The sequence below is a fragment of the Mycetomoellerius zeteki genome, unplaced genomic scaffold (genome assembly GCF_001594055.1).
Source record: "Mycetomoellerius zeteki isolate Tzet28-1 unplaced genomic scaffold, Tzet1.0 scaffold821, whole genome shotgun sequence".
NCBI classification, from domain to species: Eukaryota; Metazoa; Arthropoda; class Insecta; order Hymenoptera; family Formicidae; genus Mycetomoellerius; species Mycetomoellerius zeteki.
In genome coordinates, this window is record NW_017257853.1 from 411239 (window position 1) to 427699 (window position 16461).

The following is a 16461-nucleotide window of genomic DNA, read 5'->3' on the forward strand; positions in this document are numbered from 1 at the left end:
TATTTTCGTTTCGCGATATAACCAGTGCGTATGTACACTGCACACGTATGTGATTGCAGAGAATATAATTTATTTTACGATTTTATTTAATTATTACCATAGTCGTACCCGTGTTTTATAATACAGGCAGTAGTATAAATCACCAACAATTTCACAATTGCTAACACGCGACGAATTATTATTACGCGCGGCGCAGTGCCCATGAAAAAGCCATCCCTTTATAATATATTGGCTTTACGTATTTTTCATGAAAAATCGAGAATAATTTTCTGAAAATATTCATAAAAGGAAATTCATTATCCCGGTGCGCTATACATAAACAATTATCACAAAGGAAAGATTTTTAATTAAATGCAGTCTCTCAAATTAATTATTTCTTCATTGTTATCATATATTTCATTATTACTTATTTCATTTGACATATTGATTTAATAAAGGTTGTATAATGGATCTGCTATAAATAATCGATAAATCTCGTTTAAATTTTTAATCGTTACATGAGTAAAAAATTCATATCAAATTTTCTAAGGAATACAATCCTTGATACAAATTACTTGGAAATTTTTTCGATGCATCGAACGTGTATTCAATGCGTAATAAATTCAGATCATACAATTGAAATAATCTATAATTCGATGTCTGTTGTTTCCTGTAACGAGAAATCATTTGCTATATAGATGAAATAGCAATTGCGTTTACCATCGAAACAATGCTTTGGATAAACAATAAATGCCTCAATTTTGTGTTTCATTCAAACCAACGCTATAGACGTTATTGCTCATTAACGTGACGCATAAAAGCGGTTTGTTCACTATCAGCGCACACGTAAATTTCGCGATAAATATATCTAACTTGAAATTTTTGCATTTACCGAACGTTAATATAACCGCATCAAAAATCGTACGGGCTTGCAACCAAACATCCCTGTTTATACAGCGAAAACATGTCAATTATTCCCGATTGTATTCTCCAACTTCAAAGAGAGCTGATTACCGTTCCATAAAATCACGTCACATCAATCGCCACATTTATTTTCTTGTCATTTCAATATATTTTGTTAATTTTTTAATTTTTTCAGCTCATGAGAAAGGTCGAAAGAGAGAAAAAGATATTAATAAATAACGAATCACTGCAGTATTAGTTAATTTTCGATTTAATTAATTTAATAATGTAACCACCACCGGATACAAACGTAAATAATCTCATGTATACATAATTGCACATTGCACCGATTGATTTTTTTAATGCACGGTACACAGATTAAAATGCAAAATTCACATTGCGCGATGAAACATTTTACACAACATTTTATATACAATTCTCGTGTGTGTGTGTGTGTATGTGTGTGTTTTAGTTATTTCGTATTAGATATTACGTGTGAATTAGATATTGTTCGGAGTGGATGAGTCTGCCGTTGCGTGCAGACAGAGAAAAAAAAAATCAAATCACGCAGTGTGTCGACGCGCCTGTACGCGAATCGATTTGAAAAGAGCAGCCCGAGGGCAATTTTCCGGGCGTCCCGGGCGAAAAAACCACCGCGTGCGCGTCACAAAGCGTAAAATGTATAGAGCGTGCTGTCATAGAACACTGACACGGCGCTGACGAAATAAGCGGACAGGTGCGGACGACTGGCCGATAACCCGATGACCCGGATACCTTGGATGATATCGATTAACCGTCGAATGTTCGTGCAGCCGCGACCATCAAACGCGTTGGCACCTCGTGTGTGTCACCCCCCCCTTTTCCCTCTAACTCGCTATTTTCTGACCGTCGTCCGTCCCTCGAACTCTATAATACTCGATCTCTTGTATCTCTTGTACTTACCCTCGCCTGTCGCCTCCTCACTCAACCACCCGGCCCGTCCGTCCATCCATCCCTCCGGTACATCCCTTCTCATCCCTGCTGCGCAACAAAATTGGATTTATGGCTTTATTTTCCTCCTTTGCGGACGACGTCTATCAGCAGATTGCTCGCTGAAAGCGCTGCTTCGTATTACGACGACATAATGGACGTCCCGTGCGACCTTCCGCGCTGCAAGCGTAGCGTAATCGAAAAATCCTAAACACAAATACGATAACGGACGCTTTGTTATTTCTCTTTTTTCCTACGTTCGTCTTGTTGAAACGATCCTTCCGAAATTTGAACGATATATTACGTTCTCGGTTCTGATGTAATTACAATCTAAATCCAAAGACTCTCCGCTAAAGCCTGTTAGTTAAAAGATGAAGTCTTGCTTTCTATTCACGTTCACAAAATGTAATTTCTGGAAATCTTCATCTATCACGAAAGTACGAGATCTATTAATATTTCGACATTTCTGCAGGATCGTTTCAGCTCTTGACAAGAATAAATATGTATAAATACGTAAAACGCAGCACGATATTAAAGTCTGTTTTCTAGTCGGTTCTTATATATTTAAGACCGTCTTAGAAGTCTTGGGACACAGATTAGCATCTTAAAACATTGCTTAAGACAGTCTTAAAATAAGAATGAACTATGAATACCAGCCTAAAATAATTATTACTTTGGCACGTCATTCTGAAATATTAGGCGAAATGTTACCCAGCACGCCATTTTGCGATACTGAACCACTGCGTCATGCATTCTTTACGCATTTTCGTGTATTCCGACTTTTGTTTTCTCGTGCCAGACGTACGTTATGCTTGCCTTGTTCAATCACGAAAAGTGGTGAGGGGACGTACTGAACAATGAAACAAATAATAATAATTCAGTAATTTACTTAGCGCTCCGTCGCGTCGTTCAACTACAAGCTGCCCGCCGTCGCGCCGCAATCACTTCGGTCTGAACTGAGGCGTAAAGAGCCGAGCGCGGGCGATCGACCGATCACGTGATCGACCGAAGTTGGCGTCTGCTTGATTCGCGCGCTTTTCTCCTTCCTCACCTGTTGCGTTCGGCGAGATGTGTTGCGTGTGATTGTTTCGATTTTCTTAGAGAAGTACGAAAGTCAGTGACACTTTAACACTTTTCGTCACGAGTCTTGTATTGGCGTTTCGAGTGTATGTGAATGTCTCGTTGTGAGAAGTGCTTACTTTACGCGCGCTTACTTCATCCCGCGTCGCGACATAACCTACAATTTGATGTGGAACCGTCACCGGTGCTAGATATTTCGCAAGGTAAGTCGGAATAAAAGAGCCGTATCATTAATTTTGGAAAAAAGAAACTTGGCTGTTGTCAGTGCTTTTTGTCAAGTGATATTCTTAAAGCAGCCGTGTATTTGTAAAAGGATTAGTAGCAACTTTTATATTTTAATTTCCCATTGAGAGATGTCAAGAATGTCAATTTAAATATGTTTTTTATATTTTTAAATATTTACTGGACATTATTATTTTAAATAAAATGGGAGTAGACTAACGAAATTAAAAAAGAAATAATGTGCATTGTTATTCAGTAGTTACTGTAGTCGTACATATAAAAATCACTCGATATGATCTCTTGATTGAATTTGAGAGATAAATATTACATACTGAAATTTTTACAGTTCATATTGCTCAAGCATGGCAATGCTAAATTATCTTTCTGCTGAACTCACTGCCACTTGCGCTGCAATTGGATATTATGATGGAACTACTTACTATTTAGACAAGAATTGCTTAGGTAAAGATTTACTTTGATTTTATTTTGAAATGACTATTAATGACAATGAATGTTATAAAGTAAGATAAAATATAATATTTGATAATTATAAATTTCTTAATAGAAGTTATAAAGGATCTTATCAGATATCTTAAAAGAGATGACGATACACATACTATAAGACGTTTTCTTGGACAAACGAAATTACTTCAGACAGACCTTGTAAAGATTCTTATACATCACAATAAAAATATTGAACTTTGGGATGTCTTGTTGCGGTACGTGTTAGTGTATAAATAGAGTTAAATATATTGAATATGGATATGGAGCATTATCACTCACAAGTAGAGTTGAAAGAATATATTCAATATATGAAACATTGTAACTCCCATACTTTATGAAAAACATAACTATGTTATTTATCTATTTCTTTTAAACAGATTACTTATTAATTTGACAAGCTCTGCATTTATAATTTACAATGAACAAATACCTACTGAAAAAACAATGCGTAGTTTCTATCAACAAATTGTTACATATTTACAAGAGTATAAGGCAGCGTTAACTGACGAGAATGTGTGGTTGGCAGTAGCTGGTCGTTTGGAGACTTTATTTAATATTGTAAGTGGAGAAATTTTATGTCCTTGTAACAGATTTTATCAGTTTTAAGATAATTTTTATTTTATAGGATAGTAAAGAAAGAGAAGAAGAAAATGAATTGACGATTGAAAGAATTCTTGCTTTTATTAGAAATGTACTGCAAGTGCCACCTAATGACAATGATAAAAGAGCTGATAATGATGCCACTGTTCATGATGAGGTGAATTATGACAACATTCAAATTTTTTATTTTTGAAATTGTTATATCGAATATTGTTTTAAGTGGCATACATAAATTTTGTTCACAGCTATTATTTGCATTTCATGCATCTGGCATAGTGGATATTATATTATTTATTGTCAGTAACAAGAATGAACAACAGTATCACATGCAAATTTTAGAGGTATATACAGCACATTAGTTATATTTATTTACTCTATTTTTATATTTTATTTCAACATAATTCTATAGAAATACTGTTACTTAGAACTTATTGTTTATTATTCGTGAACTTGTTACTCGTAAATAATATTTTCATACTTTGCTAGATTATATCTTTAATGTTACGTGAGCAAAATGCAAGTTTGTTGGCTGCATCTGGGTTGCAACATAACACTGCTGAAAGAGAAAATGACGAGGCTATCCTCGTAGCTTTGCGACAAAAAGAGCTACGTGAAAAAATAGACAAAGTAAAAAAGTACGCTGGGTCAAGGTGAGTTTATATGTATTATTATTTATTAATAAGAAAACTTAAAATTTATTAATAAAATAATGTGAGTAATTAAGTGTCCTATATAATCTATGCGCACAGACAAGTACATGCGATTCTTTGTGTCAAAAGAAACACTTCCACTAAATTACTTTTAAATCGTTTTTAAATGAGAGTAATTTAAAACTGCTTAATAAATATGCTTTAACAATAAGTTACGTATGAATCAGAAACATCACACGCTGGATATATATACGCTGTTTTATTATTTCTTTAAAGATTTGTATAATAATTATGCATGATGTCTGGCACAAAGAATCGCGTTATGTATTTCATGTACGCGAATTCTGGGGTACTATCCTATGTACTATCTATATAACGTTAAAAACAAAATTACGTTCATTTTGCTTGTACTATACAGCTGTATAAATTAAAAAGAACCGAGAAAGAGAGACATATTGTGCAAATTAATTTTTCTAACAAATTTAAAATAATTTCTTTGATATAAAATGATACAAATATAGTTATTTAAGATAAATAGGATTTACATGACGCATATTTACTTAAAAATTCGCTTACTTGAAATAAATTCGTTAGAAATTAATATTACTCGAATTAAAATTGTCTTTTTTTAAATGCGTACTTTTAATTTGACTTATTTGATATGACAATATCTTGTCGTAACAATATCTGTGAGCTTAATTTAGTTCTATTCATACGTTAGCTTTATTATCCGTACGTTTTTACTGTGATACACGGGAGAATGCATTTAATGCGGATAGCTACCGCGTAATTACCACTTTAATGAGCGGCCACAGCTAAAAGCCTGTGATCGTAAAAATGGGATGACTAAAAGGCGCCGATTGCTACTTGACGGATGCCTTTGGGAGTTACCGCGGTGTGTTCGCGATACGATATGCGTATAATGAATATGACCTAGTTTTTAAGATAGGACCACCCGAAGCATGAATAGAAGCTTTTATCCACTTGTTGGAGAGAAGCGAGCCGTATTCTTGTAACGAGCGCGTTCCAGAAGACCGTGGATGCGCGCATCCACGTCTTCACGAAAGGCTTTTTACGAGTTGAAAGGGACTGGATGTGCGGTGAAAAGATCCCTCCGCCTTCCGCGCGTTCTCAATCGATCGATGGAAAGATAATTTGATCGGAAAACGATAAAGCAGCGCCTAGTTGTGTCACGAACACAGATCTCTTTTTGGTAGCAATAGTAAACATAGGAACAAAATTGGATAGCAGCTAGTGTACGTGCTTGCCGCATTTTTATTATTTTATTTATTTTCATTTATTGTGTTCCCACATATTCTCATATATTGTATATACATACACACACACACACACATATATATATATATGTACAATTTCGTACAAGAATTATAAATATTTTATTTGAGATTGCTTTCCTTAAAATCCGTAATGTTTTTATATAGCTAAATGCAAATTTAAAATTATTTTGAATTTTATTTGTGTGACCATGCCATCGATAAACTTTTCGAAAAGTTAGCTATTCGTTTAAAAATATAGGAGAATGATGGACGTGATCTTCTCTCGTGAGAAAAAAAAATAGAAGAAAGTGGATAGGGTTTGCGTCTTCGTCATTTAGGAAACTATCTGTCGTTGACAGCTGCTTTCTATTCTATTGATTGAATCTTCGCTCATGGAATCATGGCTGAAATTGGATTGGAACGATCAGTTCTCTTTTTAGTAGCAAGGAACCACATTATGCTCGCTTCTCAATTCGTGAGTAGAGATGGTAAGGAAGGGAGACGCGAAAGCTAAACAAGAAATCCAATCTGCTTGAATCATATTATTCTTCCGACATTATATATATTGTATTCTATCACACATTACGTTTTAAATTTTAAAAGTTCAGGAATATCTTTTGCTTCATGAATAATTTTAATCTCTGATATTATATTTTTATTCGATTAATTAGACACTCACGATTCGGCGGTACTTACGTCGTGCAAAATATGAAAGCTGTTGGAGAAAATCAAATGATATGCCATAAACCGTATCAAAAGATCGAAGCATTAGAATTTGGTCACGATAAGGTAAATTTTGCAAGTTGATTACTAATTGTAACCTTTCCCTATCTTTCTACTGTTTCCGACAATGTAGAGATAACTTAAAGAGTCCATATTCTTGAAAAATATTTCATACAAAAATATTAAAAAATACTATAATATACGTTACGTATATTACAGATTTTTCTAGTATTTTTGTATGAGATATCTTTCGAGAATATGGCCCCTTATTGTGTGTTATATTCGAGTTTTATTCGAACGAAATTGTCGAGTATGAATAGAAGGCACGTGTCTTTTGCAACAGAAAAGAGTGAAGCGACGCAGAGATAAAATGAGCCTGCAAGACGCCAAGGAAGAGCGCACGTCTGCCCTCAGCGTACGACTCTTTCTAAAAGAATTTTGTGTAGAATTTCTAAGCGGGGCTTACAATCCCGTGATGAAATTCACTCGATCTTGCTTCATCAGTGACCCTCATGGCCAAGCAATGGAAGCAGCTGTCTATCTGTGGGCCTTACGTTTCTTCATGGAGTTCAATCGACATTACAAGTTTCAAGTGAAATATGTAAGGTAAATCTTCGCGCTTTAAGTTTCTCAGCGTAGTCTACATTGTCGCATACCTCGGCTAAAGAGGCAGAAAGCGAGACAGTTTACGAACTCGTTTTACGCATCGTCGCTTTCTTTCGGATCTTGTCTAGAAAGAAAATTATCCAGCGTCCGCGCGAACAGGCTGAACCATCTAACTTTATGTCATAGAATAATTTTTACGACGGTTTCGAATATGGAATTAAATGTCACAGGATGTCTATATTAATATAATATTTTTGAAATGATAAACAATTATTTTTTTATATCAAAAATTTGTTAAAATTTATTTATTTATTGAGCTAGGTCTGTACTGATCCTATACATATATTTACACATTTCTTGATTAAACAATGTATGCATGTTATATAGTTCATATATTTTGTTTACAATTCGTTAGCTGCGATATACGTCAATGTATATAATCCTTCATTTCTGCTGGATCAAATTTTATTGGCAGATTGATTAACTGCGATTTTTGTTACAACCATAAAAATAGAAAAAAATGTTATTTTTATTTTATACATTCTTTGCACGTATTTAAAATTTGAATATTTTGTATTATTAATCGTAAGTTAAAATGAATTATTTTATTTTACTATCTAGCGAAACTATATCTACAGAAGTGTTTTATTTAGTACAAAGACAAATGGAACAATATTACGACATGATAACAGTCGATAAAAAAAAGATACCACTTTGGTCTCGTAGGTTACATTTGGCATTAAAAGCGTATCAGGTAGGAATTGTATGATAATTCGTATTATCTGTGAGTGTTTGGAGAAGCTAACGAAAATACATCTCACGTTTTAGGAACTTCTTAACACTCTTATAGCAATGGATAAGAATAGAGATGATGGTGTTAGGGAATCTAGCAAGATAATTAAAAGCAATATCTTTTATGTTCCGGAATATCGGGAAACTATACTCTCTCAGCTTTTGTGCTTCGATGAAGTTAAAATGTCACGGTGAGTGAATAGAACTTCGTCATCATTATTATTACTGCAAAAATAGATTGTGAACGCCGTATAAATAAATTGTGTAACTTTATCGTCTTGATTACTACAAAAGTAAAAAATTTAAAGTGACTTTAAACATTTTAAAAAGAAATTAATAGAAATTACGAAGGAAAAATATTATTAAAAGGAAAAAAAATTCATCTTATAGTTACGCTTTTTTGATAATTGCTACTCATTCCCTTTTTAATTTGACAGAATAAGTTGCTAATCCCTCGCGAATTTCTCACGAATTTTTATCGGGTTGTAGTGACATAATGCACAAAAAGTTATGCGACGCGTCATCCTACACTGAACAATGCACGTCTCTACCGGGCAAATTCGCGTCATGGAGAGAGGAGAGAGAGAGAAGGGGGAGGGAGAGGGGGGGAGGAGAGAGAGAACTCTTTACCGAAAGTTTTATCTACCGCAGACAGATTGATTCACTTTCGGATCAATCGGTTCGACCAGCCAGGAAGCCACTCTGGCTCCCTCCGATGCTGTTCCTTTTCGACTATTTCTCTTCTTCGGCGGCTGGTCTCGGTAGCTCGCACCCACCCGGTTTCTTCCTCCCTTCTACGGTTCCTCGGCGGAATAAACAACTTTTATCGACCTTCCGGCCGGCCAAATGGGAAAAGGCGGTGGGCGTTCAACTTGCTACGAGTTTGACGGGTTTTGCGCGGATTTCCACGACGGAAATGTAAGGGCGGCGCGACGTACCGCAATGCCACGTTGCTGCTACTTTGACGTTACAGGGACGCTGACGAAAACAGGACGACAGCTCCGTCAAACTTTAGCTTTGATGGCGGTAGCGCGCGTTGCCGGAACTAAATTGACAAATTAATGCGCGAGTAGCAGGATTGAATTAATTTCTTGTCACAAGGACGGAAGGAAAGCGGTTTAAGTTCACCATCAGCTTAAAACAATGTAATTACATGAATACGCTTATCTTTTAGGCAGTACTTAGTGGATCTTATCACAACTATTCATACATTTCTGAAAATGCTTGAATACTACTGTCAGAAAGACCAGCGACATCTCGTAATTCAAAAAACAAAGTTAAAGAGAAAAAAAGCTAAAAAGGGAAAAAGTAAGATTTGTTTTTGTATTGACTGTTTAGAAAAATTAAAAAATAATATTAAATTAAATTTGATATGCGCATAAAATTTAATTTTTTTTAAACCAGAATCCACTCAGGAAAACATAACTACAGCTCCTACTTTGGAAAAACGTTGGGATATTATTGGTCCCGAATTATCTGCTGTTATGCGCGATGCCGTTATACCTGTAGTGATGCCGTTTGACGCAACCTTAGACACGCCTATCGACGATCAAAAGTACGTGTTAGCATTATGATGGAGGGGTTAAATAGAATAATATTTACATATTGAAATGATTGAAAGTATTGTATATACTCTACGGTTTCTTTTTTGTTCTGATTGTAGAGCAGATGCTATGAAGAGAATCCAGAAATTAATGCGACAAAGAAACTTGGAACAGGCAATTGGTCTTCTACGTGCAGCAAGGTAAGAGATTTGTTTATTTTGAGAAGTGATTTCTAGAAAGTAGCTCGTTGTTGTGAAACTCGTGCTGGAACAATGGCAATGTTGTTCATTGTTGTTTATTTTGAGAATCAGTTTTGCACCTAAACCATTGTCATGCAATGCGACGAGTGAGTTACAAAGTAACAACATCTGTGTTACTTTGTTTAATTGAAATACGACAGATTATTGCTTGCATTAAAACATTATATATAATATCTCGTTTGCAATATCGTAATTTATGTTCTAGACGATTAATACATATATGGAATTTTCGGTTTGATTGCGATAAAAAAATCTTTTATTTCCTATTTCTGGATTTTTGCATCGTTTAATTTTTAATTCACGTTATTTTTTAACAATAATATATCAATAGAAATATCTTTGTTTCTTTATCTTTTTATACATTTGCAACGCTTATATTTTTGTGACGGAATTTAACAGTTTTCAATTATAAAAGATATTTTCGAGGTAAGTCAGTTAATTACGGGGATTGTGCGGGCTTTGTTTTGTCAAACAAAGGCGTTCATTATGTTAGGGTTAGAGGGTCAGTAAGAACATGAGATTTATTCACATAAACTTGATGAATTTTGGATCCTTTGAGCCAAGCGTACATAGTGTATACAAAATAACATAAATAAAAATAAAATATAGATAGAATAATATAATAATGATGTAAATACGCGCAATATTAATATACTTTTTGATTACATAACAAAGTTATGGTTCGGTTCATTCTCTTTTCATGTATTCTCTTTTCATTATTTATTTTCTTGAATTATTTATAAGTATATATAAAATCATCCGCTATACTTAATACAAAGTTCGTTATTATTTTTATTAAAAAAATTAATTCTTCAAAAATGTTCTACAAAAAATGGTTGATGAAAAACTTATTCTCTTGTGATTTTCGTTAGACTTGATCATAATTCCTGTAATATATTAATTACGCTTATTGAGCTGTTTGAGATTTTTTCGGCTTTGTGCACCGACCAGTCACACGGCCAATTAACTGGCGAAAAGCCAAGCGTTTGCACTGCCGCAGATATTTACATTACATTAAATCTGAAAGGGATCTACCGCGCTCTTGTAACGCGTCGGTATACACCGGTTCATCGGGGTGAACCGGTACCCAACCAACTCTTTGAAGTGTTCCAGCTCTAAATGTGCCTATGAGTCATGTCCCTCCGTCAACTTGTTTCTGCGTTCTACCTCGCCAACCCTTCTCCCTCCAAGGCTTAATCGCTGCCTCGATGCTTTTCCATGAGATTCGATATACCCTTCGCTGATAAACTCCGTCGACGTGTAAATAGATTCTTTACGCGGCTCGTCTCAAAGCATTTTCGCTTTTACTCTATAAACGCGTACACAGATTGTGTATATCTTAAATTTTCTTTATACAGAATGACTTAGTAAATATCAAAGAATAACGTTTATCATCTAAATTTCACAATCTGATATTACCTTGTCGGTGACATTTAAAAATAACACCGTTGTGCGCTAAGACGTTAGTTTTAACTGAGGGCACCGGATACAAGACGTTGTACCATTAATCTTTAACTTTATTAGTTCTATCAGATTGGAGTGCCGTGATATAACCGCGAGGATAAAAGTCGGTTTTATCGTCGCCGCTTTCCTCTATCATAAAGCTATGAAATTATAGTCCCTTCCGCGATTTTTCTTTACGTGGTATCATCGCTGCGAACTACTTCGGGAGATTGTACGTAATATTCCATCGTCCATTTTATGGGGGTAATGTTTACTATGGCCGGTACACAATGGTAGTCTGCAGGACCATGCCGACCTTGTGCACACAAGGGGATAAAAGTAGCAGACTGTTGACTACGCCGTATATAGACTACGCCTAGGCGCAGACAATATTGTTAATAAGGCATTTACGTTAATACGTAGGTACGTAAGACAAACAGTGTAATACCCTCTATTCTCTTCGCGAACACGTCTTCGTTTCTCGGTTACGGTAGTGCTTCTGGTAATCGTGTTTCGTTTGCCTAGCAAATACTGGCTCGTCTGGCTACTGGTTTTAGCCCTCTAATTTTCCATTTGCGCCGTCTGCGACCCTCTTACTCGTACAGTGATTTTAACTTACGAATTGCGTTAGATGATTACGACTTGCTATGAAAAAAAAATCTGCATCAATTTATCATTTTCTCCTCTTCATATCTAATCGCAGTGCAGTAATGATTTCATTGTTTGCGAAGCACTAGCTTGAAATTTCATTATATATTTTAGAATATTGTGATTAATATGTTGAAGCAAAATTTAGTTTATTCAAAAACATGTATTTTGGAAATACCTGTTTCTAGGATAACTTTGTCTTCTTGTGTACAATTAGGAGAATAATAAAAAAAAGAGAAGAATATCTATAAAAAGAAATCTTGGAGAGACTCCTTAAAGAGAACTTGTCAGAAGTATGATAATGTAAATACATTTAAGAGCTTTTCTGTGACAATTTAATATCCAAGTCCGAAAGCTGATTCATCACTTTGAGTCTTTGCCAAGCATGAAAATGGACGTGTCGAAATTATCTATTTCATGTCTGGCAAAGCGGTATCGGCTTATATGTCGGAACGCTGAGTCGGAGGACGACGACGACGACGATGACGACGACGACGACGACGACGACGACGGGCACGGCGCGGCGCGTCTGAGAGATTCCATTGTCGCGGAACTTCAAATCGAGGGATAATGGGGATTGTATGCTGCTGAATTTCTATTCAGGAAGCCAGCAGCCAGCACCAGCGTCGTACGAGCCACTTCTTCCGCTTCGGGGACAGCACCCTTCCTCTTCTTTTGCGTCCTCTTCCTTTGCGTCAGCTTATTGGATTCATCTCCAGCGGAGAAAATTTCGGAAAGCTTTCGAAGGTGGACCGGGCTCTCTTGACCTGCGAACCTAAAATGCGTTATACAGCGCGACTCGCGATTAATGTATGAAACGATAAGACTGAATTTCTTATCCAAATGGTAGTTATAAAAATTAATGAATATTTTTTATAACTAAGCTTTAATATAATAATGAAAATCGATGATGAGAGAAAATTTATTTTTCTAATTTCAAGTTTTGGTATTACTTAGTCAAAGATAGAAGCTTTAATTATATCACACAGGCTTAATTTAATTTACTATATATTCAATACGACTAAAATGAAAAGAGTCAACTATAGTCGACATTTCATAACGATTTTTATCCTAGATTTTACATTATTTTTAGTGTTTTGTATATGCTAGCTGCGACTCATCTAATGTGCACTGTATGGATTACGTGTTTGCTCGCGTGTAAACGTGGATGGATCATGTCCGGACTTGATTTCAATCCGAGTCGTATATTGTAGAATGTCTAGATGTGTGTCACGTGTATACGCATAAAACGAAACATGTTCTATGTGCATACGTATCCGCGTTAGAATCGCGTCCATACGCTTCGCTTTTATATAGTACAATTGCAACTAAGTGCGATTTCATGTCAAGTGACCAAATCCAATTCTCCGGATTTTAATGCGACTCCGGCTCTATTAGGACGGAGTAAAGTAGAAACGATTTTCATTATCAATCGCGCGATGCTATGACAATGGAAAGAAGAAGAAAAGATTTTATCGCCATTGTTATTTTTACAGCTGAAAGCTATATGATTACAGTGCAAAAGTATTGATAAAAAAATCCATCATCGTAATATTAGGATAATTTTTATTGTATTTTTTATAGTTTGTGATTCCTTGTTTCCTTTCTGTTTGAATATGCAAATATTGAGTTTAATCGCCTATAAAATTAAAATTTTTCATAGTTGTAATCTTTTCACGAAAAAATTTTGCTGAATTATCTAAAAATTTAGCTACATATACAGAGCTGAAAATAATTTTATTGGACCATCCAAATAATTATGTAGAATGAGTGCTAAAGTCAAAATTTTTTTGGAATGTTGCTTATCATGCTTGAGCGTCTATATACAGAGATATTTAAAATATATTGACAAAAAATTTTATGTAATAGATAAGTTAGAAACTGCATAGCAACACAAAGTTCTTTTTTCTATGAGAATAGTTTTTGAAGCTATATATATTTTTCATATATAATTAAAAAATTGTAAACAAATATCTTTAGTATACATTTTAAACGAATGAAGTGATATTTGAGTCATACCGTGTAATGTAAGGTTAAAAGTGTTCCACCATTAGCTACACCTTTCTTCGGGGCGTTCCTGAAAACGTGACTTTACCTTTGTTTCCTAGTCACGTTCATACATGACCATCTGTTTTCTTTTTTCTGAATTCTCATAAAGTATATAGGATGTTTCACATCCAACTAAGCTTTCATATGTCTTGGATGTAATTTTTTTTTAATAAAAGTGTGTAGATGGACCAATATGATTTGTAAACTATGAGGGACTGAAAATAAGTACTGAAACAGTTATATCATACAAAGTAAAATCAAAAACATTTTTTATACAAAAAAATAAAATTATTAAAAGTCTCATTTAGAGAGAATTATATTATTTTTTTTAAGTATACGGAGTCATATTGTTCAATTTTTATGAATTTTGTAGTTAGTGAATTTTGCAAAAATTCTGAATCGCAAACGCATGTCGTGGTAAATTTTTATGATAAATTTAACAAAATTTAAATATATAGATTGGCTTGCTTCTTTGCTATTTTCATCTTCGAAAGTCTTTCTTCTCTCTTACGTGCCTCTTCTCTATTTCCTCGTCCGACGATGGCGGTGGCACTTTCCGCTTTGTGGCCCTAAGATACACAGATACTTTGTAAAGGAGATGCATGTGTGTCAGTATCAACGGTAGCGTAGATAGGTGGGTCGACGAAGAATAAGGGTTGGGTGTGAGCACTTGACGCAAGGAGTCCGATGTTGGTGTAGATCGTGGTGAGGCTCTCATGCTCAAAGGAACCTTCTATGAGACTCATTGAGTTTGCCACTCGGACTTCTCATCGCGTTGCTACTCTGCACTGAATCTTCTTTAGTCGTATAACTTCAGATAATGAAGTTGTTTTATTTGATCACATCAATTTTATTAATAATTTATGAATTCATTATTCCATACATTTATAGGATTAGAAATTTTTTATATTATGATCCATTGGAACTTTCAATGATATCATAATTTAGGAAAAGTGTTACAACTTTTTACAAAGAATTTTGTTTAATTTAAAAAATATGATTTAGTTTTCTAAAAAATTAATGTTTTTTTAATTATTATACATTTTTTAAATATGGTTATAAAATAGTTAATATTTTCGTTTCGCGCGGTCCACAACAAAAAGATTCAGCTATAAATAATTTTTGATATTTAATATATCGAACTTTGCAGTTTTATGAAATATAAAGTTTGTGTAGTTTGTAATAAGTTATATATATATATATATATATGAGAATGTTACATTTCTGAACATTAGAGCTAGTAAACTGTTTATTTAACGTTGGTGTAACGTTACCATGCTATTAAGTTGTTGTTGTTGTTAAGCTTCTCTCATATTATAGTTATTAATATAATTATCAATAATTTATGCAAGGATATTAAAAATAGATGTTCGAATAAAATTATGTTACAGAGAAATCTGGCCCGCGAATAACTGTTTCGGAAAAGTGGACATACTTCCTGAGGAAGAATTTCTAGCTCTTCACGAAATCTTCTTTGCAGATTTGGGCGGTGAGTTATTTTATTTTTAATTTTATATCTTTGATGAACATAAGCACTTCTTAATGCTGTTCTTAAGATCATACAAATAAAATTTGCAACAATATACGTATTAACTGGATAGGAAATAAAACATGTATTGACAATTATTAGCAATTCACTCGTGAAATGGATTTAAAATTTAGTACTTTAAAAGCACAGGTCGTTAACATTTTTTGCTCTCCTGAGGATTGCCAGTACAACTTCAGTCTATCGAGAAACTTATATCCTCTCTACATATATACCCTGTGAGAAAAGAGTAGCTCCTGCTTTACGTCCGCCTAATTATAAAGAGCAAAGTCTGTTATTAAGTTAAAGCATGGAAGTAATGAGCTGTTTTCCTTCCTTTACGAAGGAGAGTTCGTTACGACTGCTGATTTATTGAATTATAAAGTTTACTCAATATTTTGGAAGAAAAACGTGAACGTGCACGCGCGAAAGTGTACTAATAATTGCATTTTTCTATATTTTTTTGTTAAGAAAGCATTACGAGAGAAGAAGGATATATTAAATATACGAATTTATTGGAGGCTTTAGCAGGGACGATTTGTAATAACTGGCGCATATATCACGACACAAATTTAATTAAACGCGCCGTTGATATTCATTTCACGCGCCTAATTTATGTGTGAATAACTACGCTATTTAGTGCTGAGTTTTCGCGACGATTCGAGCTCGCCACGTATTTATCTCTGT

General features: G+C 34.5%; 1 protein-coding gene across 1 annotated transcript; it reads left to right on the forward strand.

Annotated features, from left to right (window-relative positions):
- The first annotated feature begins 4101 nt into the window (after window positions 1-4101).
- Window positions 4102-15818, forward strand: LOC108729973 (protein timeless homolog). Its single transcript, XM_018459385.1, is given in 12 exon segments — window positions 4102-4215; window positions 4283-4414; window positions 4503-4598; window positions 4744-4907; window positions 6856-6973; window positions 7251-7513; window positions 8135-8267; window positions 8342-8496; window positions 9480-9613; window positions 9710-9860; window positions 9969-10049; window positions 15641-15818. Coding segments are annotated over 12 exon segments (1719 nt in total).
- Window positions 15819-16461: the final 643 nt, after the last annotated feature.